This window comes from Panthera onca, chromosome F1 (genome assembly GCF_046562875.1).
Source record: "Panthera onca isolate mPanOnc1 chromosome F1, mPanOnc1 haplotype 2, whole genome shotgun sequence".
Classification (NCBI taxonomy): domain Eukaryota; kingdom Metazoa; phylum Chordata; class Mammalia; order Carnivora; family Felidae; genus Panthera; species Panthera onca.
In genome coordinates, this window is record NC_138355.1 from 22,774,821 (window position 1) to 22,801,474 (window position 26,654).

The window sequence follows — 26,654 nt, forward strand, 5'->3', positions numbered from 1 at the left end:
TAAAGTTCCTGGTATCCTTGGCAACACAAACTGTTTGTGATACCAATTGGTGCTTGTGTTTCGATGATGTCATACAATTTACAGATCCACACAATGGATCTCTTGTTTGTGGGCCTACAGAGGACTTCTGACAGTTTAGGAAAAAGCACCTGAATACCCATAGGAATTGAGGCTTAATTGTGTGTGTGTGTGTGTGTGTGTGTGTGTGTGTGTGTGTGCGCGCGCGCGCGCGCGCCCGCCCGCACCCGCGCGCACACCCACCCATGCGCGCCAGTGAGCAAGCAAGAGAGCAAAGGGGGGGGGGGGGCGGGTGGAAAGGGAGAGGGGGAGAGAGAGAGAGAAAGAGAGAGATTTCTCTCAGGCTATAATTTTGAGAAGTAGTGACAATCTACTCTCTATTGCTTAATCTTTTGAGTTTGAATTCAACTTTTTTAAAAAAGCAAAAAATATCACCCACCAAATTTCTCATTGTTTTGCATTCTTGTGATTGCATCTGAGAAGTATATACACATTTTTGTACTAACTAAAACTTGTAAAAAAACGGATGAGGATTAATTGCTCTTCTCAAGTTTAGCCATCAGCTATGCACTTGTAAGAGGCTTACAGAGCTGGGAGTATTTGAACTAATTGGTTAGATTAAAACAGTGCCATTAAAAAGATTATTTGATTTCCTCTTGTCTTTCTGCGTCTCTCTTTTTTTTAAATATGCAAAGTAATTAGTGGAAGGACCTAAATGATTTACATTAAGTTGCCAGACCAGCTTAAATAAAAGAATGTGTTTCTGCCCTTATATTCACGGCTGCTTATCATTGTTTCTGTTTGCATCAAGAACGACGTGTGGATTCATGACACAGTGGTATACAAGGCCCTTTCCAATGGAATTTTCCTTTTATTAAGGCAAACCTGTGCAGATTATTTTCCCCCAGAGTATTTCCAAGAGTGATTTATTGACATACATCATACAGTTCTGAAGATCATTCACAGTTTAAATGAGGTTTTTTCCTCTGATATTTTATTACAATATTTTTAGCATCAGTAGTTTTGAATTGGAATAAGAAACTAACCCATTATTTCAGATGTGGGCAGTATAAACAATAATAAGAGTTAATGTTTATTGAAGGCTTAATATATGACAGGCCCTGTTCTAAATGCTGAACATTTCTCATTTAATCCTTACCACATCCCTGTGAGGTAGAGATCATAATGTTCCCATTTTAAAGATGAGGAAACTGGGGCCCCAAGAGGTTAAGTATCTTGACTAAAGTCTCACAGCTGGTAAGCAGTAGAGCAGCGATTCCTTTTCAGGCAGTCTGACTCCAGATTTTGTATTCTTAACATGATGCCTCTCAATAACAATAATAATAATGAGGGCTATGAGCACTTCTCTGTGTGCCAGAAATTGAGAAATTGTTCTTATCTTTCTCTAATGTGTTGACTCAGTCAAATATCCTAAGTTGGAACATGGGTCCTGCCATGACTCTGAGTCTTACTCTGCCAAGTTCCTGTGCTTTGATAGCCTCAGATCTTTGTAATCAATTCATATATGCTGAAAATCAGGAGTGAGTTATGTTAAGCAGCTTCTGTAGAAGGAGCGTAGGAGAGGTCAGTATGTACCAGGGCTGACTTAGTATCACCTTCCTGTCTACTCAAGTACTGTATTACTTATCTTAAGGGGGAAATTAAAACCTTAGAGAGCCATATGAGAAGTATAAGTTTCAACCCAGTGTTCCAAATGCTACTTAGATATTTATAAAACAAACAAAAAGCCTGATAGCCAGCATTTCTTTTCTTATTCCAAGGGTTTTAAAGTAGACTTGAACTAGTTAAAAATAGGTGGCTGCCTAGTAACAGGTGGTTCTCTAACTAATACTAGAGGAAGTTAAGCATCTGTGGACTCAAAGTTAGCGTTGCTGTGCCATCCACACTCTTCTCATGATAGAGAAGTTGAATTATCATTGCTTCTCGGCCTTTTGGCTAAGATCAAGTGGAGAAGTTGAATTATCAATGTGAAGTGCTTTAAACTTTGTTTTCTTTTTTAAAATTTTTTGTCCGTGAGCTTGATATTGATCAGCTTAGTTTGGAGCCTCTCTTCAACCATTTTCTAATTTGGTAGGACTTAGCTGTATATTTTTAAGGTGAATAATATCACTTTATAATTTAGTCTTAAGTCACATTAATAGATGCACGTAATTACAAATGTATACTACAAGGATTGAAATGAAAAAGAGCAGTTATATTCTCTACCCAATGTCTCAGTTAGTTTCTGTTCCATAGAGGCATCCCCTTGTAACTCCTTTAGGGGTTTTCTCCATCACTTATCTTCATATTTTTAAATAACTCATGCATTCACAACTACACATATGCATGCATGAAAATATAGAGACTTATATAGTCTTAAACACTTTGTTTGGAACTGTCTTTTGCTTTTAATCTAATTTAAAAATGTTCTCTAAACATACACACATACACATCCACAGCCATCATCTTATTCCCTTTTATAATTGAGAAAGTGAAGTCTCAGGTTACTTCATTTGCCCCAAATCATGGCAATAGTAAGTGGCAGATTTGAATCTAGTTATCTGACTACATAGTCATGACTACATAGTCATGTTTCATGTAAGTCAAATTCATTCAAAATGGGACTATATGTAATGATTTTCTCCCCACTTTTAGTGTCCAGATGGCTAATCACAATAACAAACTTGTGTGCTTAGTATGCGTGAGGTACTTTGTTAAGCATTTGATGTGCATTATCTCATTTGCACCTCAAAAAATTCCCCGAGATTTGGTGTTTTGTCATCCCTATTTTATTTATTTATTTATTTATTTATTTATTATTATTTTTTGTCATCCCTATTTTAAAGATGAAGAAATTGAAATTTACTTAGGTTGAGTAATTTATCCAAGGTCAGACAACTTATAAATGGTAGAACTGGAATATATTTTTTTAAATGTTTATTTATTCATGAGACAGAGAGAGACAGAGCATGAGTTGGGTAGGGGCAGAGAGAGAGGGAGACACAGAATCCGAAACAGGCTCCAGGCGCCAGGCGCCAAGCTCCAAGCCATCAGTACAGAGCCTGACGCAGGGCTCGAAGTCGTCAAGTGCGAGATCATGACCTGAGCCGAAGTTGGATGCTCAACCGACTGAGCCACCCAGGTGCCCCTGGAATCTTTTTTTTTTTTAATAGATTTTTTTTAGGTTTGTTTGTTTAGAGAGTATACATGCATGTGTGAGAACATGGGGAGGGACAGAGGGAGAAAGAAAGAATCCCAAGCGGGCTCTGTGCTGTCAGCACAGAGCCCAACACAGGGCTCCATCCCATGAACTGTGAGATCATGACCTGAGCTGAAATGAAGAGTCAGACCTGGAATCTTTTTTTTTTTTCTTTTCTTTAAGCCTATTTATTTATTTTGAGAGAGACTGAGTGTGAGTGGGGGAAGGGCAGAAAAAGAAGGAGAATCTCAAGCAGGCTCCATGCTGTCTGTGTAGAGCCCATTGTGGGGCTCAAACCCATGAACCATGAGATCATGACTTGAGCCAAGATCAAGAGTAGGGCGCTTAACTGACTGAGCCACCCAGATGCCCCTGGAATGTTTTTACAGTATAATTTTTATTGAGGCACCTGGCTGGTTCAGTTGGTAGAGCATATGACTCTTGATTTCGGGGTTGTGAGTTCAAACCCCACGTTGGGCGAAGAGCTTACTTTAAAAAAAAGTATAATTTTTATTGAGATATACTGACAGAGAGAAGTGCACAGATCCTATAGCTTCATATATAGTTCAATGAATTTGCATTAAGGTGACAAACTTGAGTAACTTGCACGCTGCTGAAGAAACGGAACATTAATAGCAGCCCAGAAGTCCACCATGTGTCCTTTCCCAGTCACTGCACGTTCAAAGAGTAACTATGATCAGCATTAATATTACAGGGAAATTTTACCTATTTTTAAACTTTACGTAAGCAAAGTTATACATCTTTTGTCTGACTTCTTTTGCTCGATACTGTATTTGTGAGCTTCATACATGCTGTCCATGTGGTTGTAGTGCTTTCAACCTCACTGGTAGATAATACTCCATTTATGAATTACCACAATTCACGTATCCATTCTGCTATTGGTGGGCATTTCAGGTTATTTCTAGTTTTAGCTATTACGAATAGTGCCACTCTGTGCAGTCTTCTATATGCTTTTTGGAAAAAAAAAATGTATATTTCCATTGGGTATATATCTGGGAGTAGAGTTGCTGGCTATGTGTATGTCTGGGTTTTGTAAATATTGTCAAACAGTTTTCCAAAGTGATGGTACCACTTCACACTCCCACCTGCAGTTGTTTCCCACCCTCGGCAAAACTTCGTATCTTTTCGTTTTTGCCATTCTGGTGGGTGTGTAGTAGTAATCTCTCACTGTGGTTTTCATTTGCATTTCCCTGATGATTAATGAAGTTGAGCACCATTTTACATGTTAGATGGACATTTGGATATTCTTTTTTATGAAGTAAATGGTGAGGTCTTTTGTCCATTGTTTGATTAGATTGTCAGCCTTTTCTTAACAGAGTATGTTGGTTTTCCTCACCTCACCCTTTTTCTGAGGCCAGAACCTTGGCTCTTCTAATTTTTTATTCGGGCATTTACATACCTCCTTAATTCTAATAACATGAATATATGCTTTTTTTTTTATTTAACAGTTCTCAAGCTTTTTTATTGATTGTTATGACGGATGATGATTTAGCTGTCATATATAATTATCCCAACTGCCTTGCTGTAATTATATACTTATTTTTATAATATGGATTCACTGTTTTAAATTATTATGCCTAAACTGGGTTTGGTTGAATGTCATTATTACATTTCCTTTCTTTTTTGCTTTTTGTTTTTTTGAGGTTAATAATTGCCATTTTTTTCCCATTTGTGTAGGTTTCTTTGTACCTATTATTCTTCCCATGCTTTCCTATAGTCTTGTAGTACAGTGTTTTTATTTTTTTAACACTTATTTATTTTTGAGAGATAGAGTATGAGCAGGGGGCAGAGAGAGAGGGAGACACAGAATCTGAAGCAGGCTCCAGGCTCCGAGCTGTCAGCACAGAGCCCAATGTGGGGCTCGAACTCACAGACCGCGAGATCAACACCTTAGCTGAAGTCAGATGCTTAACTGACTGAGCCACCCAGGTGCCTCTCTTGTAGTACAGTTTTACTCAAGGCCAGTAATATCAGGTAATTTATCAAATCCAGCTTTATTTTATTTCATTTTCTTTTTTCTTGATGACATCCATCTTGGAGGCCCCCTTGTCTTCTTATATTTAGGATCGTTCCCTAAATAGCTGGTATCCTAGGTGTTTGCTTTGCTGTCATCCTTAGAATTCTCCTTGCCTTTTTCTTAAGGTGGAAGCTCTGTTTCCTGGATCTTAAGGCTTTGTCTCTTTCCATTTACCTCGTTTCATTCAAGCACATGCTCCAGTAGTTTAAAAACTGGCCCAGTAGCAAAAAGCATGGTGTTACATCTTCAGCATGTCAGTCTCTTTGTTCACACTGTTCCAGTCAGGATTGCCTCCTAGTTCTCTTCATCATCATTTTGGGATACTCTTTGCTTGTCTCCTAAGCTTGGAACACCTGTTGTAGAAATACAGTGTGTGATTTTCTTGGTTACTCTGTTATGGATTGAGTGTTTGTGTCCCCTCCCCCACCCCCAAATCATTTTATGGGACTATATCTTGGAGATGGGAGTGTAAGGAGGTAGTAAAGGTTAGATGGGGTCATAAAGGCTGTCCCTAATCTGACAGAACTGGTGCCTTTATAGAAGGAGTAAGAGATACTTCTTTCTCTCCATCTTGTTAGGACACAACAAGAAAGCAACCATCTGCAAGTCCAGAAGAATGCTCTCACCAGCAACCACATCAGCTTGTGCCTTGATCTTGGATTTCCCAGCGTCCACACCTGTGGGAAAATAAATTTCTGTTGCTTAAGCCACGCAGTCTGTGGTATTTTGTTATGGCAGCCCGTGTAGACTAAGACACTCCCCAAAGTTTGAGGCCTTGAGTATCTAAAAATATTTTTATTTTATCCTCAGACTTGATTATTTGGCCAAGTGAACAATTTAGGTTGGAAATAATTTTCTCTCAGAAATTTAAAGGCATTATTCCATTGTCTTCCAAATTCCCATGTCCCATTGGAGAAGTCTAGACCCATTCTTCCTTTTACTGCTTTATAGTCTTGTATTTGTTCCCTTCTACTGATTTGAGGTCAGTGGTTTTTGATAAAAAGAAAGGTTTTCCATGTCTTACGTAAGTCAGCTAAGTTGCATCAGGACTGAGCTGATGAATCGGGTTGTCGACTTAGCAGTGAGTGACTGATAGGATTCTTTAGAGAAGCCTATATTATCTCCTTGATAGTTTTCACTGTAAGCTCAGTGATTTGTGACTCAAACAGGTCACAATTCAGAAGAGATGCATATTTAGCTCTGTAATTCTATTTCAGTTGATACTGTGGAGAGAGGTAGAGCTATTAAAATTTTTTAATGCTGCCAAACTCTTGATAGGTTTTATTTTTAATGCAGTCTGCCTTCTTTTGCTCCTTTAGATGGAGAGATAATGTTACAGTTTGGTTGTATAACCAATCGCTAAAACCTCAGAAACTGATCTCTCAATAGTGGTAAACTATTTACTCTGTTTTTCCTTCTCCACTAAGAATCACATTCCTTTTAAAGCTCTAATTCTCTGCCCACAACAGCTGCTGCTAAAGGAAAGTGACAAGATTCAGTTCAAAAGGAGGGAAGCATGGGGGTATATTAATACAAGAAGAGGTACTAAATATAACAGAAGGAATGGGTATTACATGGTGTTTGAGATTAATTCTTAGTATAGTTCATTTTTCTACCAGTAATATGAATATGAGACACAAAAAGGATCGTGAGTTTTGATCATTTATATAACACCATGGTTATGTTCTATGGGGCAGGCTAGTATTTTCTTAAAATTTGCACTTTTCTTAAATTTGCACAATACTTGACTGTTTACGGAAAACTTGCATATAGACCTTTTTCTTCTTCTAAGGATTATTATATGAGTGAATTATTTTGAGTATTTTATATTTTTCTGTTTAAGTGAGGGTATGAACTGTAGATGTAAGTGGTCCTATTGGGGGTGAAGTACAAACCGTGATTGGCTGCCGTCTGTCATCTGAATGTGGCTTCATTCACAACTTTCCATTCAGTTACCCACGCCGTAGAGTTATTTAAGCAGTACTTGGCCCTGTGTGGGAATTATGGGACTTATTCCTTCTAATGCGTGTCTGAAAAGCAGAAGAAAACCATATAATCTGCTCTGCCTGCATTTGCATGGCACACGTGATCAAGTGTAGTGCAGACTGTATTAGCGATGTGGAAGGGAGAAGCAAGGGGGAACCATCATAGGACTTGCTTCCCATCCCGGTCATCTTCTAATACTTAGGTAATATTATCCAATTCAGATTTGTTTTTCTGGGGCACCTGGGTGGCTCAGTCGGTTGAGCATCCAACTCTTGATTTCAGCTCAGGTTATGATCCCAGGGTCATGGGATCGAACCCTGCGTCAGGCTCTGGGGCTAGCGTGGAGCCTGCTTAAGATTCTCAATCTCTCTCTCCCTCCCCCTTTCCCTCTCCCCTGCTTGTCCTCTCTCTCTGTAAAAAAAAAAAAAAAAAAAAGAAAAAAAAAAGAAAAAAAAGTTCTTCTAAAAAGGGAAGTGTTAACCTTTATCAAACATCTGATTGTCTACTATAAATGTCAGGCCTTCCAGGAACTTATTACATTTTAATACTTATTACAGGTAACTCTGCCCTGTGATGGAACAGAGGTAGAAAACCTATGCTTAGGCCTTGGTGCTGCTGAGAGACTGAGAGGGAGGCAGCAAGGGGACCCTTTGCAAAACTTCTAAAGGAAGTTACTCACCAGAGAGTGTCATGTGCTGTCTCCTACCTGCCTTCCCTTTCTCTTAAAAAGGGTGATGGTGCGGGGTGCCTGGGTGGCTCAGTTGGTTGAGCGTCTGTCTGACTTCAGCTCAGGTCATGATCTTGGGGTTCGTGAGTTGGCGCCCTGCATTGGGCTTGCTGCTGTTAGCGCAGAGCCTGCTTTGGGTCCTCTGTCCTCCTTCTCTCTGCACCTCCCCCGCTTGTGCGTGCGCACTCTCTCTCTCAAAACCAAAAGATTAAAAAAATGGGTGATGGTGAGCATAGGGGGTTTACTGATTTGACACCAGTGATCAAGTAGTGGCAATTAAGCCTTCATAATTGAGAAGGAAACTAAAATCATTAGCTAAGAATAAAAGACACAACATGAATTTGTTTCGATAAACAGTTATGGTCTTACAGTGAATTTATGATGAAGACTAAAGTGTATTTCCATAAAGGCAAACAGTTCTGACCTAGTATGATTTTATATCTTAAACATGTTGAATCATTTATTGCTTGGTATCCTTATTACTCACCAAGGTGAGCGTGACTATATTTAAATCTACTGGGGCCATTGATTTGTATGCACTGTAATGTAATTTGCCAGCCCAAGGGCTCACTGCATGTCAGGACAAAGCAGAGTTCATAGCCAATAATTTAATGTCTGGATAGTTAGATTCTAAGAAAAATTTTGTTTGCTTATTCTGGAAGTCTGGAATTTGCTTATTTTCTGACATTTTGAAGGAATATGGAGGGTGGAAATGTAATGAGGGGACAAAATAAATAAAATCAAACTTTATCTTAATGTTCTGGTTGGTTTTGTGTTTCCTTTCAGTACTTTAAGCATGAAAGAGAGTGACTTAAAATATATTGATGCAATAATTGATGGCAGCCACACTAAGTCCTGAACAGATAGCATTAACACATTTATAAAATGATTTCGTCATATATTTCCAACATCAGCGGGCTGCTGAACAGCATGTTACAGACGTTACGATTATGATTAAAATCATCATCACGTGGCAACTCTAACATTTCTTCTCTTGCAGCAGAAATCGCCTGCAGAAGATAGCCAACAAGATACCACGTTTTTAAAGCTGTATGGCATGGCAAGGGTTTTATTATTTATTAGAAAAATAAAGAACCATCTTTAAAAAATATAGCTTGTTAGTTGGCCTGTGGATATAAATGATACTTGAACTTCTGTCAAAACTATTTTGAACATTTTGGTGAAGAGAAAAATAGCCCTTTGTGTAGTTAGGGAAGTTGACATATTCTTAGCTAGCTTAAGTAACATAGCTCTGTTTTCCAATTATTTAGATATATTTTTACTTCTATAAGAAAGTGGCCACTCCAGTTCTAAGACTTTATAAAGTAATGTATATACGTTGACTTTGAATTCTAATCAAATTCAGAAAGGAAATAAGTCTGATAATTGAAATTTGAATGTTGGGAAGAACTTGCCATTAATCTGGGTTGGATCTGGCATGGAAATAAACACACACACATGAAAATATAGATCTTTCCAAGCAGTTCAGACCTCTGAGGTTTACAACAACTCCATGCTAGAAATGTGCTTCTCTTTTAATGTATTAAAATCTCACCTATAGATAGATTTCTCAAAGCTATGTTTTATTTTATTTTATTTTAATTTAATTTAATTTTTTTAAGTTGGTACTAAGAATCAATGAAACAATTCTATCTTTAATTCTATCTTTAAGTTGGTACTAAGAAATCAGTCAGTCTATTGAGATTGAATGAAACACTAGGGACTGTGTTAGCTCGAAAAGTGTCCCTATAGAATACTCTGTAAAGCTTTCTTTGGATGGCAGTAAACAGGTTTCAGATTTTACCAATTTCAATTGCATTTAACTAACAATGTTGGAATTTTAAAAGAACAAGTGACTAGTAAATGATGTGATCCAAAAGCAACTCAGATGAACTTTAAGGAGCTGTATGATACAAAAGTAAAATTTCCCACAGCAGTTTTCTCTCTGACATTCTCCCTATTTGGGTCATGGACTTGTTCTTTTCCATTCGCCTTAACCCCTACTTCTGCCTCAAGGCAGATCCCTTTATTTACTTTCCTACTGTAAGTCTTTTGAGATGCTTTCTTTGTAAGTCTGTAAGAGACCAGAAGATGCTTACCCTCTTAGAGAAAATCACAGTGAGGCTAGTTGTAGACTGTATCTAATAGAATTTCCAGCTCAGTTGTATCATTTTTGTTCATCTTTGTCAAGTGATGGGACAGGCTATGAAGCTCCCTTCTCTACTTATAAGGAAGGATTATGAGGAAGGGTTACACACAAGAAAGTTGTTGTTTCCTTGCCAGATAGTTAATAAGTTTATATCATCGCTTGAAGAAGCCCAGGGTTTGATGCATAGATTGACAGGTAGACAAAGTAATCTGATATTTTCAATGTCATTTTTAAGTGATTTGGATATAATGGATTAATTGAATCCTTCTAATTCAACTCCAATTCAAAAGCTTCCCTTTAAATGTTCTTATTCCTGTTTTGAAAAACTTTGTTTTGGACTTCTCTGCTAAATTCCTATTTCAAAATCAGGTTCACATGATCCCTTTCTATTTCACCAGTCTATGACCCCAATTATCCCTTGCCAGGCTGTTACATTAGTCTCCCATCCATTATATAAGACCTGAGGTTTGTTTTCTACTTACTTCATCCTAGCAAGCTATTGCCAGGCTTCCGCAGAATCCTCAATCTGCTTCCTGTTGTCTAAGCAGTGGTTTTTAAAGTATGGTCTGCGGAACCCCGAGGATCCCCCTGATCTGTTAGGGTAAAACTATTTTCACAGTCAAATTACCTTAAAAAACAAAACAAAACAAAAACAAAAAAAATGATTCTGTTGACTTTTACATTGATGATGTAGAGGCAATTTTGAGTAAAACCACCAATGCAGTCGCAGGAATCAAAGCGGCCGCACCAAAGTGGATTAGGAGTCACTGCATTCTCCTCTGCCGCATAGTAGGGGGAAAACGGCTGGGAAGTCCTTGAGAACTCAGTGAAAGTCCTTAATTTTGTTAAATCTCAATGCTAGAGTTCACATTTTTTAAACATTCTGTCTGATGACGCGGGAAGCGCTCACGAGCTGCCGGCTGAAGTACGATGGTTATCAAACCAAGGGCGTTCTGCACAAGTTGGGTTGAAAGCTGAACTTGCCACTGGTTTTCATTGAACACCATTTTTACCTGAAACACAACTGCAAGACGAACTATAGTTCTTTTGTGTTGGTTATTTGACAGATATTTTCTGGAAAAAGAAAGACAGAAACCTTTCATTTAGAGGGAAAAAACCAACAGTATTTATTGCTAATGATAAAATCCAAGACGAAAAATGCTTGATAGCTTCCCAGAAAAGACTTCTATGATAAAGTCAGGACTTTTCTGAAGATTAATGAATGTGATTTTTTCATATTACATGATGGAAGGTGTCATAATTTGGAAGATCTGCAAAACTAAATGAACCAATGTTTTGGAAATGATCAGTGCATAATGTTAAAAACTCATACATATGGATTGAAAATCCATTCAAAGGGTAAGGTACACCAATGATTTTTAACATAGCCGAGCATGAAAAGTTCATTGCTGTGGTGTCACATTCCACATTTCACTCACTGTTAAGAAGCATCCTCTTGTCAGGTTTTGGATTAGTATTAAAAAAGATGATCCACATTTATCTAAAAATGCTATTGAAATACTCTACCCTGGGGCGCCTGGGTGGCTCAGTGCATTAAGCGTCCGACTTCAGCCCAGGTCATGATCTTGCGGTTTGTGAATTTGAGCCCCATGTCGGGCTCTGTGCTGACAGCTCGGAGCCTGGAGCCTGCTTCAGATTCTGTGTCTCCCTCTCTCTCTCTGCTCCTCCCCCGCTCATGCTCTCTCAAAAATAAATAAACATTTAAAAAATTAAAAAAAAAACAACAACTCTTTCCTTCCAACTGCATAGCTGCGTGATTCAGTTTCTTCATATATTTCAACCAAAGCAACATAAATATATTGAATGCTGTAACAGATATAAGAATCCAGCTGTCTCCCATTCAGCCAGACTTTAAAAAAGATTTGCAAAACTTATTTTTTTTTTTTTTTTTTTTTAAATTTTTTTTTTTCAACGTTTATTTATTTTTGGGACAGAGAGAGACAGAGCATGAACGGGGGAGGGACAGAGAGAGAGGGAGACACAGAATCGGAAACAGGCTCCAGGCTCTGAGCCATCAGCCCAGAGCCTGACGCGGGGCTCGAACTCACGGACCGTGAGATCGTGACCTGGCTGAAGTCGGACGCTTAACCGACTGCGCCACCCAGGCACCCCAAAAGATTTGCAAAACTTAAAACAGGGTCACTGCTCTCACGTATTTTGTTTTGGAAAATGGTTACATTTCATTAAAAATGTGTTATTTATATTAATATGCAGGTGTCTTATCATTTAACGAATACATATTTTATATATTTCTTAGTTTTAATATCTAATATGGTAAATATTAAATATGGCTCATATAAAAAATTCTTTGAAGTCTTTAATAATTTTAAGAGTTTAAAGGGATCTTGAGATAAAAAAAATTTAAGAGTTACTAGTCCACAAGACAATAGCCCGTTTAGAGAAGTACTTTTCAAAAAGACCCATTGAGTAAACTCAGATGCTTTTTAATGCTTCTGAAATTATTCAGTTTTTATAATAAATCCAGCATCCAGTGCCCTTAGTATTCTTATAGGACAGGGGCACTGCAAAGCAAAATTATTTCCAGCCTTGCTATTAAGATTCTTATTTGTAATTCTATGTTATCCTTTTCTCTGGTGAACTTTAGACACTAAATATAATTGGAAGTCAGAAGTTAGAAGTATGTTACTAGAGCCAGGGGTGGGGGTGGGGGCGGGGAGGGAAAGAGAGGGAGAGAGAGAAAGAGAGATTGGTTGGTTGGTGGGTCGTATTGGTAAGGTGAGCTTGTCCTGTGGTAATATAGTCTTAGTAGATAGGTTTTACTGTTAAATCTTCATTTAACCATGGAAAAGAGGACATGATAAACTGAACAAATTAAATCTATAGGTTATTTTAAAATCTTATTTTATCTTGTTATTTAAATGCCTTTTAAACCTTAATTCAGAAGGCTAAAAAGAACCCCCCCAAATCACTTATTCTAACTTCTTTCTTGTTTTATTCCTTGGTATACAGTTTTACAATGTGATTGTTTTTTAAAAAGTGGGTATTAAATAATAAATGTGCAACTACAAAATTTATAACAGCATTAACCAGTCTCATCATTCAGACAGACAGAACATTTTAGATAGGACGACATTACTCCCTACTTCATTCTACCTGTCACACTGGGGAGGAATAGTTTGGGGTCCCAAAATACTGTGTGAAACATTGTCTTGTTTCACAGTACCATGAAGAAACTAGGAGCAAAGCCCAAGATTGGAGAAAGGGAGAACATCAGACAGTGAGACTTTAAGAGAATTACTCAGGATGACACAGGGAAGGGAATGTAGGTTTTCTTAATTTCAGTTCTGATCCAGATTTATATTTTGTCAGGAAACCTGCGTTATGCTATAAATATAGTGTCCTGTATTCTAATTTTTATGGAGTCTATCAACGTCTTCTTGCTTAGTATAGATCACAAAATTGCTGTTCAAATTAAATTACAGCGGGCAGTAGGTCACCCACGACTAACTTACGTAAGAAGGTTAGTCATTTGAATGAAAACTTGTCTAGGCCACAAAACCACCACATTTCCACATAAAGTAGGTGCATCCCTCTGTGTTGAAGTGGAGTTGGTACTTGACTCTAAAAATAGGCCTACATTGTGGTAAAAATCTAACCCATTTGTTTGTCCAAATCGTGAAGAAAATCAGCTTTGACATGGTTTTTAAGTACAGGCAAGAATCTTCCATATGTGTCAAAGAGGATTAAGAGTCAGCTTCTTTCAAGCTTTTTGTGATAAATTCAGGAAATGTTGAAGTATAAAGAAAACTTTAGAATAATTTTCAAAAAAAATTAGAATAATTTTCGATGCTCTGTTAGAACACAAGGGGAGGAGTTGAGGGCGGGGAAGAGAGAGTTTGTGGAACGGAGAAGCTAGATGTGTAGCAAATACTGCTGTGCATAGCGCAGGGGAGATAGACACAGAAGAGGAGAGGCAGTGAGCTAAGATTTAGTAACATCTCCAGCTGAGCCCTAGTAAGTAACGTGGGTTCTGTGAATTATTTGGAGGGTAGCTGATAAGCTTGCCTACATATGCAGAGCAACACATTTAAATAGATTTTTAGAAAGCAAAGGAAGTTAAGCCAGAAGGAGCACTGAAGATAATATTGGTCACACAAGACAGTGCAAAAAAAGCCATACATCTAAGTGCCCTAGTCCTGCCTTGTTTATTTCCGACAGAACTCCAGCTATACCATTGCATATTTGGGTGATTCTAGTATAAGATACCTAGGACATTATTTGTATCTCCTTGAAGCCATACCTGTCAGACTGTGATTGAAAAAACTAAAAGTCTGGGGCTCCTGGGTGGCTCAGTTGGTTGAGCGTCTGACCCTTGATTTGGCTCTGGTCATGTTCCTGGGTCGTGGGATCAAGTCCCATGGTGCCTCTGCGCTGAATGTGGAGCCTGCTTAAGATTCTCTGTGTCTCTCTGTCTCTGTCTCTGTCTCTCTCTCTCTCTGTTCCCTCCTTCTCCTCTCCCTGGCTCCAGCTCTCTCTCTTAAAAAAAATCTTGGGGCCCCTGTAGCTCTGTTGCTTAAGCATCCGACTTTGGCTCAGGTCATGATCTTGTGGTTCGTGGGTTCGAGCCCCACATTAGGCTCTCTGCTGTCAGTGCAGAGCCTTCTTCAGATCCTCTGTACTCCCTCTCTTCACCTCCCCTGCTCTGTCTCTTTTTCAAAACTAAATAAACATTTAAAAACCCTAAAAGTCTGTAGACAGTAATACTAATGAAAACACTTGTGTAATAGATAAAATGCGTTTATTTTTGATTTACAACTCTCCTGCCCTCATGGGTGTTTGTTTTCTAATTTCTCCAGTTTGAGATGCTCCTCTGGGAAAACTACTGAATAGTAATAAATAATGCATTTAAAATGATCTCTTCAGTATAATCCTGACAGGAATTAGTCCTTCGTTGGCTAAAGATCTTTTAATATTCAACTGCCGTAAAGCCTTATTTAATGGATCTAATGTGTACTTTTGATTAAGATGTGTTCCATGTTGTATAGCAGCCCAAATGAGTGAACAGTTTGTATCAAAGAATTTTAAAGTAACGAAGTAATCATAACCACTTGGTATTTAATAGGGAAATGAGACATTTGAGAAGAGTTAGACATTTAGCTCTGATATGTACCTCCACCTGTAAGAGACATGATGGTAATATGTTTAGATCTTTCCTTGCAGAAACTGCTTTCTGTGTTTTTAAGATCTTACTGGCCTCTAGTGGTAATATGATGCTATAGTTTAAATATTTTTTTAATTCTCATGCGTGACTAGAAATAAAGCCATTTTGAAGACACTGGCGGTTAATAATTTCATTCTCTTGAGTGGGGTCAGCAGTACTCTCGAAGTGTACATGCGACACCATTTCTTCCTGAAGATTAGAGGTTCTGTCTTTTGTTCTTCTCTGAGTCACCCCCCCATTTTGAATGATGTTAGTTTAGCTCTGAAGCAACTTCCCATTGTTGTAGTACATGTACCATGGTCATTACTGTGTCAAGTTCGTGCTAACAAATCCTCCTAGTGTTTCAGTCTTCTTTCCTGCAGACTAAACGGCCTATTTTCCCGTCTGTGTAGAACAGTTTTTACTAAGAGGAAGTGAAGTTTTCAACTTACCATTTAGGTTCATGTTTGAAACTCTTTTTAATATGATTTTGGAGAATCTTACATTTGAGATCCTGGTCTACCTAAGTCAGCATGATAATGCATTCTCACTTTTGTTTTTCATGTTTGTCACCCAGATGTGAAGGGGCCACCCACCCATCGTCTGTCTTGCGGCCAGTCACCCTACACGGAAACGACAACGTGGGAGCGGAGGTACTGCATCCTCACGGACAGCCAGCTGGTACTGCTCAACAAGGAGAAGGAGGTGAGATGGGTGTCACTGAGCAAAGCCGCTTCTCCTTCTGGCCAAATTCCCGAAATCTGGTTTTTATTTGCACTTGATATGTGGCATTTATGGAAACGGGCAAAACTCCTTTTATGGAGCTTTGCTGTAATGCACTTAGCAGTAGCATGTTTTAAAAATGGGGATTTGTGGCAATCCTGTCTTGAGCAAGGCTGTCGGTGCCATATCTCCAACAGCATTTGCTCATTTCTTGCTTCTCTGTCGCATTTTGGTAATGATCATTCAAACGTTTTCATTATTATTATATTTGTTATGGTGATCTGTAATCGGTGATCTTTGAGATTACTATTGTAATCGTTTTAAGGCACCATGAACTACACCCACATAAGATGGTGAACTTAATTGGTAAGTGTGTGTATTCTGACTGCTCCATCGACTGGACTGGCTGTTCCCATCCCTCTCCCTCTTCTCTGGAGTCTTTTCCCTGAGACATGACAATATTGAAATAGGCCAGTTAATAACCCAACAGTGACCTCTAGGTGTTCAAGTGAGAGGAAGACTCGCATATCTCACACTTTAAATGAAAAGGTAGAAATGCTTAAGCCTAGTGAGGAAGGCATGTTGAATGCCAAATGACACTGAAAGCTAGGCCTTGTGCCCCAAAGAGTTCACCAAGTTATGAGTGCAAAAGAAAAGTCGTTGGAGGAAATTAAGCGTGCTACTCCAGGGCACGCACACGTGATAAGAAAGCGAAACAGCCTTATTGCTGATACAGAGAAAGTTTCCGTGGTCTGCACAGAGGGTCAAACCAGCCGTTACATTCCCTTCAGCCAGAGTCTATTCCACACCAAGGCTGCGAAGGCTGAGAGAGGTGAGGCGGCTGCAGAAGAAAAGTTGGAAGCGAGCAGAGGTTGGTTGATGAGGCTTAAGGCAGGCAAGAAGCCACCTCCAAAACATAAAAGTACCAGGCGAAGCAGCAAGCGCTGATGCAAAAGCCGTAGCGGGTTATCCAGAAGGTCTAGCCAGGATCGTTCCTGAAGGTGGCTGCAGCACACGGCAGCTTTTCAGTGTGGAGGGAACAGCCTTCTATGGGAAGAAGGCTACAAAGAAGGCTGGCACTTTCATGGGCAGAGAGGAGAAGTCGATCCTGGCCTCAGAGCTTGCAAGGACAGGCTGACTCTCTCGGTAGGGGCTCATGCAGTTGGTGACTTGAAGTTGAAGCCAATGCCCGTTCACCATTCTGAAAACCCTAGGGCCCATAAGAATCATGCTATATCCACTCTGGCTGTGCTCTAGAAACGGAACAACAAGCCTAGGTGACAGCACATCGGTTTACAACATGGCTTCCTGAATATTTTAAGCCCGCTGTTGAGACCTGCTCAGGAAAGAAGTTTCCTTTCAGAATGTGACTGCTCGCTGACAACGCACCTGGTCGCCCAGAGGCCTGATGGGGATGTACGGCAAGATTCATGTTGCTTTCATGCTAACACAGCATTCATTCTGCAGCCCATGGATCATGGAGTCATTTCAACCTTCAAGTCTTCTTCTTTAGGAATACGTTTCATAAGGAAGGGAGGGAGGGAGGAAGTAAGCAAGAGAAGGAGGAAGGAAGGAAGGAATACATTTCATAAGGCTGCACCTGCCAAAGATGGATCTGTGTAAAGTAAATTGAAAACCTTCTAGAAAAGATTCACCATTCTAGATGCCAATGAGAACACTTGTGATTCCAAGCCCCTGGTGAGCTCCGCTTCTTTGCCTCTCTCTCTCTCTGCTGCTCGCTCACTTGTGCCCTCTCGCTCTCAAAAAAAAATAAAAAGACCATTTGTGATTCATGGGAAGAGGTCAAAATGCCCACATTAACAGGAGTTTGGGACAAGGTGAGTCCAACCCTCATGGATGACTCTGAGGGATTCAAGACTTGAGAGGAAGCAACTGTGGATATCACAGAAATAGCAAGAGAACTTGACCTGGAAGCGGAGCCTGAAGATGGGACTGCATTACTGCAATCTCATGATAAAACTTGAGCGGATGAAGAGCTGCTTCTTAGGGATGAGCAAAGACAGTGGTTTCTTGCGGTGAAATCTACTCCTGGGGGAAGATGCCGTGAAGATGGTTGAAATGACTACAAAGGACTGAGAGTATTACATAGACTTAGTGGATAAAGCAACGGCGGTGTCTGAAAGCACTGACCCCAATTTTAAAAGAGGTTCTACTGTGGGTAAAAAGCTATCCAACGGCACCAAATGCCACAGAGAAGTCTGTAGAGAAAGGAAGAGTCCGTTGATGTGGCAAATTGCATTGCTGTCTTATTTTAAGAAATTGCCGCAGTCACCCCATCCTTCGGCCACCACCGTTCTGATTGGCAGCAGCCATCCACGTGGAGGCAAGATCCTCCACCAGCCAAAAGATTATGACTCACTGAAAGCTCAGATGATGGCTAGCATTATTTGCTAATAAAGTATCTTAAAATTAAGGTATGTACGTTGGTTTTTAGATATAATGCTATTGCACATTTAATAGAGTATAACGTAAACATAACATATATCTGTGGGCAAACCAAAAAATTCATTTGTCTCGTTTTGTTGCATTGGTCTGGAACAGAACCTGAAATGGCTCTGCGGTATGCCTGTAAGTCTAAAGGGCTGCCCGCGTCATAATGATTACAGTCATCATGAAGAAGCGAGTTCAACAAGATGAGGGTGGATTTTCACTAAGGGATTGTGAAATAGATATTGAGTTGAGAAATTTGGAATGATGACAGTTGGGATTGTGTAGACCTGGCCCCCAAAATCACCCAGAAAGGCTACTGGAAGTGATGTCAGTGTAGCAACTAGCAGGTAATAAATGGCACTGTCAGGGGACTCATTGAAAGAGGTTAATAAAGGGTCTATTGACAGAGATGTGGGCAGCATAAGGGACCCCCCCCCAAAGAGTGTGAAGCGCCATGAAGTAGTAACAGCAGAAAGCAGTTATGACCCTAGACTTCCAGGGCAAAGGGAGAGAGCAGTGCTTCTGGAAACCAAAGAACGGTTGCATGTGGGGGCTATGACAGTGGCTGTGGTGCTACACAAAAGAGCACAACTTCTACCTGAACATCAGCAGCCAGCAAGGAGGAAGCAAAGGGGAATAAACACTCCAGCACTTTTCCTGCCTTCTGGTTTCTTGTCAATTGTTACCTACTGGCCAAATCTAACTTGAAGCCAGAGGGAAAAATATTGCTCTTCATGTGTTTTGTTGAGGTTTGCTTTCTGAAACACACAGAGAGGGAGAGAAGGGCAGAGAGTGCATCTGGAGGGGCTGATGGAATGTAACTAGCATAGGCATCAGGTTCTAGGTGAACTTTCTCTCCCGCCAAATTAAAAAGCCCTTGAACTTATCATATACCATTTGCTTCTTTACTCAGACCGTTAAAATGTACACATCCTTCCACATCCAAATAACTCATTTGCTTATTGGTGATTTTTCAGATAGTTGATATCATTCTGGTTTGGTAGGTCCATAAAATGGTTTCACTCTCCACCTCCACGACGTAAAAAAATGAGTGAATATGATCTTGACAAAGAAGAGAGATAACGGGAGGGAAGAAGAAAAGATCTGATTCAACAAAGGGCAAAGATTAATTGCCCAAAATACATGTAAATATCTAAAAAGCTGTAGGTAGAATATCAATTTAGTAGGTCATCATTCCCAAAAAATGAGTTCGGGGGAAGCAGTGAACAGCAAATACATTTCTTAGTTCTCAGCTGCGGATCCCTATCTCCCTTTTCTCTTCTCTCCTCCTCTCTTTTCTTTTCTATCCCTTCTCTTAGTCAACTGTCTTTAATATAGTAAAACCAAGGGAATAACAAAAGAATTTTAGTTTCTTTTATTTTATTTTTTTAAAATTTTTTTTTTTCAACGTTTTTTATTTATTTTTGGGACAGAGAGAGACAGAGCATGAACGGGGGAGGGGCAGAGAGAGAGGGAGACACAGAATCGGAAACAGGCTCCAGGCTCCGAGCCATCAGCCCAGAGCCTGACGCGGGGCTCGAACTCACGGACCGCGAGATCGTGACCTGGCTGAAGTCGGACGCTTAACCGACTGCACCACCCAGGCGCCCCTATTTTAATAAACAGTTCTTACTTGTGAGGGCCTAGCTAATATGCTTTCTCTGAAGCCCTTGCTTATTCTTTTTCTCCAGCCATTGAAAAATATCCTTTGTTTTTGTTACCATCTCCATACCCATAACCTTTTTCCAGTATTTTAATATTATTAAATTTTATTGAAATAATAAAGGTCAGCCTTTTCTAGGATAGTCTAGTACAAGTTGCCATGTTCATAGAAACATATAATAAAAAGTGGTAGAATGAATATTAGTATAGAAGATTTCTAGTTATCCACTCTGAATACACAGATAATTGAAAATGTTCGTTTTAGTCAACCTACTTTGTCAGCAGCCATTTATCAGAGTTGTTAATAATAATCAGCCACATCAGTGTGATATGATACACAGATCATTTGCTGTCTTTCTGCCCTTACCTAACTTTTATTCAATTTAGAGTGTACTGTAAGAAATTAAATGGCATAAGGATAGAGAGAACATAAGGTAGAGCATAGATACATGCCACATCTAGAACCAAGATAAAATCCACTGATGAGAGATTACTGATCAGTTGAGTATTCCAGGCCTGGGCCCCCTTTTGTCTCATAAAATAACCGTTCATGAGGAATAATTTTCTACAACAGTATCTTATGTACTGTATTCCTTTTTATGCCAGTCATCAAGAATAGCCCCGGACATTGGGGAACCCCTCATCTCCCACACTCTGCATGTGTCTGCAAATCCCCCTTTCTCCTTTCTGTCCCTGCCTTCTACTCATCTTTTCCCACCTCTTAAAACCCTATCGCTATACCCTCTGCAACTCACAATCCGTCATCAGCAAAATCAGCTGTTTCTTCTACCAGTTCTTAGTAGGCATCCCTTAACTTCTTGGTTTCATGAGAACCTGTAACTTCTCTGAACACACCGTCTTCTGTGAAGTCCTATCAAGGGCTGGCTGTTTTTCTTCCCACAGCCCTCATACCTCAATGCCTGTACTAGGTGTCCTTCCTCTTTTATGACTGATTCCTGTCCTCCCTCCCTAAAAAGTCCAAATCCTGAGTCTCCTCTTATAGTCATGTTCCAACCCCTAGTCATTACTTCTCATTTTTTGTTGATTTGAGCACCTGGCTCATTATCTGCAACACTACTTCAGCCTTAATTTGTGGATTAAATCTTCAGAGATGCTTCTAACACACTGGTTCTCAGTTCCTTGACCTCCTTTCCTCCAAGAATATTTTCCTCTACCCCACCTCATTGCTGTAATTTCTTCTTACTCTCAGTTCCATGTGTTTTACACTCTAATCATCACCTTCTGTCTTCCTAGCTCATTACTTATTCTAACAATCCTTCAGTCCTTTTGGAACCTATTTTCCATTGATGCTGTAAGCTTTTCTGCCGCTCATACCTCTAATGTCCAATCTCCCCTCTTCAGTCTGCCTCATTTTCATAGCCATTCTAATCACCCCTTGCATACTATTCCCTTGCCCTTCTCTTACATTATCATGCTCTTTTGGTAATGGTGATGACTCAGTTAAATCCTGCCCCTCATCTATCCTGCCCTGATTCCACGCAATGTAACGTGCCTGGACAAGACCACTCCATCATACTGACACTCTTTAAACTAATGGTTGCAATCCTCATGTAAACCCCTAATTTAGCTGCTTGGCAATCCCAAAACATGTCTTAGCTTAATTTTGTCCAGCTCTCCTGGACTAGTTCTTCTCAGTCTGTGTGTGGTGAAGGACTAGTTTTTTCTCCACTTGACTGTGAACAAAATACAATGAAGTGAATAGTTAAGAAAAATGACATTTTAAAAAGACATAAAAAACATAAGCCCGAATTTTTAATTAGATTTAACTAAAATGAAATCACGATTCAACAAATATGTGCCGAATAATCATAAGAAAAGAAGAAATAAAATTATGAAAATTATGCATGTTCATGGAAAGTGTTGCTGTACAATGAAACAAACCCATTGATCACACGAGGCACACTTCTGTTTCTGTGCTGTTAAATTATTTATTGCAAACCAGTAACAAACAGTTTGCAGAACAGCATAAGACCTTGGACCGCACTTTTGAGTAGCACAATCCAAAATGACTTCTAAAGTGATTTTTTTCACACCTCCTCTGTTCTAATCCTTTCTCTATTACCCTCTTATAGCTGGTTACTTTGCTGCTTATTTCACCGAGAAAAACTCAAGCACCCAGCAGAGAATTTATGCACACTTCATTAGCATGTACTGTGTCTGCCCATCCACCACCGATGCCTGTATTTGTCTCCTTTGACTGTGGTTGAACTACACTTCAACCGTGGTCAGCCCCTCCAGGTGCACACGTTCCATTCCTTCTTGCCTATTCCAGGAGGAATCACTGGCAATCCTCCCCTGCTTCTTTTACAGCTTGAATTTTTTGCTCTCTACTGGATCATTCCCCATCAGTATGCTATTATTTTTCCCATTTTAAAAGCAAAAATAAGCCTGTATTAACCTCACTTCTAGCTCCAATTACCACCTCGTTCTCTGCTTCCCTTCACAGCAAAAATTCTTGAAAACTTTTAAACCCATTGCCTCTAATTCCTCTCCTTTTATTGTCTCTTAAACGTCCTCCATCAGATTCTTACACCCCTCTGCCAAAATGCTCTCTTAAGCTCACTGGTGACCCCCACATCACTAAATCCAGTCGTCAGTTCTCAGTTCTCATACTACTCAATCTGTCAGTGACATTTCCTACAGTTGATTTGCTCCTTCCTTCTAGAACCACTTTCTCCACCTGGCTTCTCATGCTCTCCTACTTTTCTTCCTGCCTCTCTGTCAGTTCCTTCTGAGTCATCTGTGCAGATTTCTCTTCTTCTCTTTAAATCTTAACAGAGGAGTGCTGCAGAGTTCAGTCCTTGGGCCTCACTTTTTTTAGGACTCTCCTCCAATCTTACGAGTTTTCTATCTCAAGACTATACTTCTGTCTTCTCTAGACCCACATATCCATCTGCCCATACACACCTACTTGGATATGTAATAGTCAACTCTAACGTGCCTCACAGTGGGTCCCTAATTTCCCCTCCCAAACCTGCCAAAGGCCATCCCCCTCTCTGTTAATGATAAGTCCATTCTTCTAAGTTTCAGAGGCCATAGACTTGCGCAGCTCACTCCAGTCGTTCTGGCATTGTTATGATTCTAGAGCATATCAGCATATTCTTGCCTCAAGGCCTTGATATCCCTCTGATAGTAAATGATTCACTCTCTCAACTCCTTTAAGTCTTCACTTACTGTCACCTGCTCAACAAGACCTACCCTGAACAACCTATTTAAAATTGCAACTGCTCCTCCTATCTCCACCCAAAACTTTGGTCTGATTAACCTGGCTCTGATTTTTTTTCCTTCATAGCCTTTACCACCTTCTAAAATGCCTTATAATTTGTTATATTTATGTATCTCTTGCCCTATGAAAGCATAAGCTTTAGGGCAGGGATTTTGTATTCAATGCTGTATTATTCAGTGCTTAGAACAGTTCGTGACTTAGACGTAAATTCTCAATAAATATTTGTCCAATAAATTTTTTAAAAGGTAAATTATAAACTTTGATTCTGAATATCCGTTTCCTTAATATAAATTTGAGAGGAGATGAACCTTCTTTTCTATCTTTTCGTTTTGTATTATAAATCTGCCCAGAACATGAGACTTAATTCCATATTTTTTCTAAAACTGGATAATAAAAAAGGAACAAAATAATCCATAAGCTGCTTTTCCATTGTTGAATATTTGATTAATTTTTATTTATTGAGCAGTATTGTGGTTGCAAAGATGTAGTCTTATTGGTCACATCAAGGTAAATTGAAAGCTATAGTCATTTGGAACTTGACAGAAGTGATGGTCGTACAACATTTGAATGTGATAAATGTCATTGAATTATTCATTTTAAAATAGTTAATTTTAGGTTAAGTGAATTTCACCTCAATAAATTTTTTTTTCCAAAAATTATAACCATAAGGGAAAGATTAACTGACATATTGCCTGGGTGGGTTGTGATGTGAAAGTAAGAATGCCAAGAAAGATTTTACAGAAAAATTTATGATTGGGCCATGTCTTTAGGGACAAATAGAAGCTCAGCTGGAGGAGAAGGAGGGAAGGATATTCCAAGTACGTATGAGGATACAAACTCAAGAAACATATCTCTTTGGCAAACTGCAAAATGTTCAGAATTCTTGGAATCAAGTTTACAAGAGGAAAAAAAATAGCTGATAGCTAGCAAGAACTGAACAGTAAAGTGCCTTTTAGGCCATGCTAAAGAATTTGTATGTTATTCTGGAAATGATTTAGACCACAGAAAGGTATTTAACAGGGCAATGACATCATCAAATTTGCTTCTTAGTAAAGGAACTCTAGGGGGCGTCTGGGTGGCTCAGTCAGTTAAGCATCTCTTTTTTTTTTTTTTTTTTTTAACGTTTATTTTATTTTTGAGACAGAGAGAGACAGAGCATGAACGGGGGAGGGGCAGAGAGAGAGGGAGACACAGAATCAGAAGCAGGCTCCAGGCTCTGAGCCATCAGCCCAGAGCCCGATGCGGGGCTCGAACTCACGGACCATGAGATCGTGACCTGAGCTGAAGTCGGATGCTTAACTGACTGAGCCACCCAGGCGCCCCGAGCATCTGACTCTTGATTCCAGATCAGGTCATGATCTCAGCATCCTAAGATTGAGCCCTGTGTTGGGCTCCATGCTGAGCATCGAGTCTGCTTAAGATTCTGTCTTTCCTTCTCAGTTAGTCCCTCCCCCACTCACATTCTCTCTCTCTCTCTCTCTCTCTCAAAAAATTAAAATAAAGAAAAAAAAAAGTAACTCTGTTGATCATGTGGAAAGTAGATTGAAAGGGATTGGAAGGAAATAAATGAGTGAAGATTACTGCCATAGACTGGGTCAGGGATGATAAAGGGATAATGAATATACAAAGCAGATACAGAAACAGTTTAATGCTCCGAGACAGGTATGTTCTACCATTAAGTTGAAAAAACTGGATTAAGTCTCTCCCAAAAGAAAATGTAAAGCCATTGCTGTACCTGCTACTTAAATGATAAACTTAATATGTTGTTAATTTCATTACAGGAAAAGATTAGAAACCCATTTTTTTTTGTGGAAGGACCAGAGTATGCTGTCACTCTTCTACCTTTCACCCACACTACCATGAGAAGTATAACACTTCTCCTTGGAATTTCAAATTGAAGATTTAGAATTCATTGAAACAAGGAGTTTAAGGAATTTCCTGCTAAAATTATCTAAAGATGCTGTTTAAAACCTTAATCAACTAATCACCAGGGTGTTTACTGCTGTGTTCAAAAGATAATTAAGAGGTTCCATAAGGATTTAAACTGAATCCTAGGCCAGGCATTGCTGGAATGTGGGAGGATTATATTAGTCTAGTACCACTCATGTATTCAGTGTGTGGGATCTTTTAGTGCTCTCTCTTAACTCTGCATGTTTCCTGTCAGAAACGGGAACACGTCTGCTTGGGGGATATACATGGGAAGAGTGTTAAACACACTCCTTACCAATTTGAGACTGTAACAGAAGGGTAGGTCTGGGAAGAATGCTGAAAGAGAATTCTGCCAGGAGTATCACCTTGAGAAATGACTCGTTGGTTCAGTAAATTGCTTCATGCAAATTGTGCCAAACAGACACTGCTGATGTGTTATGAAATATACTTCCCTGCCCGGATGCCAGAAAAGGCCCCAGCTGGCTTGGCACCACCCCAGTTCAAAGAGGGCGTAGGAGGCCATTTGAATTCCATTTTGCTCCAAGAGATAAGGCCAAGTAAACGAGAGATTAGGGAGCTGAGGGAAGTGGCAGAGAGGACAATCGTGAACCCTTCAAGGTACAGCCAGTATAAAAATACAGAAGAAAGCTGAATTTGTGATTTCTTTCTTTCGGCAAAACCAAGTCATTAGGAAAAATAATTCCTATTATTCAGTTTCTACTTTCTGTATTTGGAATTTTTAAAGCTAGGAGCTAGCATATAAGCAGCAAGGTAGTAATAATGCAATTTTAAAATGTTTTAGAATATCTTTACTGCTTTTGAAAAGCAATATTTACACTCAGATATATTGATGAAAATAACACTTAAGGCTTTGTGCAAACAGCAAAAAAAAAAAAAAAAAAAAAGCTAAAAAATCAACTATTATTTGTCCTCTGGTAAACTACCCATGGCATATTTCATTCAGAATCATTTTCAGGTTATTCAGCAGATACATAATGTGCCCCTATATATGCATTCATTGGTTAGGAGTTACAAAGAATAAAACACAGTTCCTTCCTCTTTCTCCCCCATATCAAATTCAGTGGTGGAAATAAGACAAATAAGTTTTTAAAGTTTTTTTAATGTTTATTAATTTTTGAGAGAGAGACCAGAATGTGAGCAGGAGAGGAGCAGAAAGAGAGGGAGACACAGAATCTGAAGCAGGCTTCAGGCTCTGAGCTGTCAGCACAGTACCCCACACGGGGTACCCACAAACCGTGAGATCATGACCTGAGCCAGAGTCAGACACTTAACTGACTGAGCCACCCACGGGCCCCAATTTTTAAATATCATTTGATAAATAG

The 26,654-nt window shown here is 39.4% G+C and overlaps 1 protein-coding gene across 12 annotated transcripts in view; it reads left to right on the forward strand.

The window, feature by feature from the left end:
* Positions 1-26,654, forward strand: part of RASAL2 (RAS protein activator like 2) — a 357,105-nt gene that overhangs the window by 160,299 nt on the left and 170,152 nt on the right. For all 12 annotated transcript variants that reach the window (XM_060643615.3, XM_060643616.3, XM_078440820.2 and 9 more), the window contains exon 2: positions 15,877-16,004. In XM_060643615.3, coding sequence (XP_060499598.1) covers positions 15,877-16,004 — 128 coding nt within the window. The remainder of the gene's footprint in view (positions 1-15,876; positions 16,005-26,654) is intronic.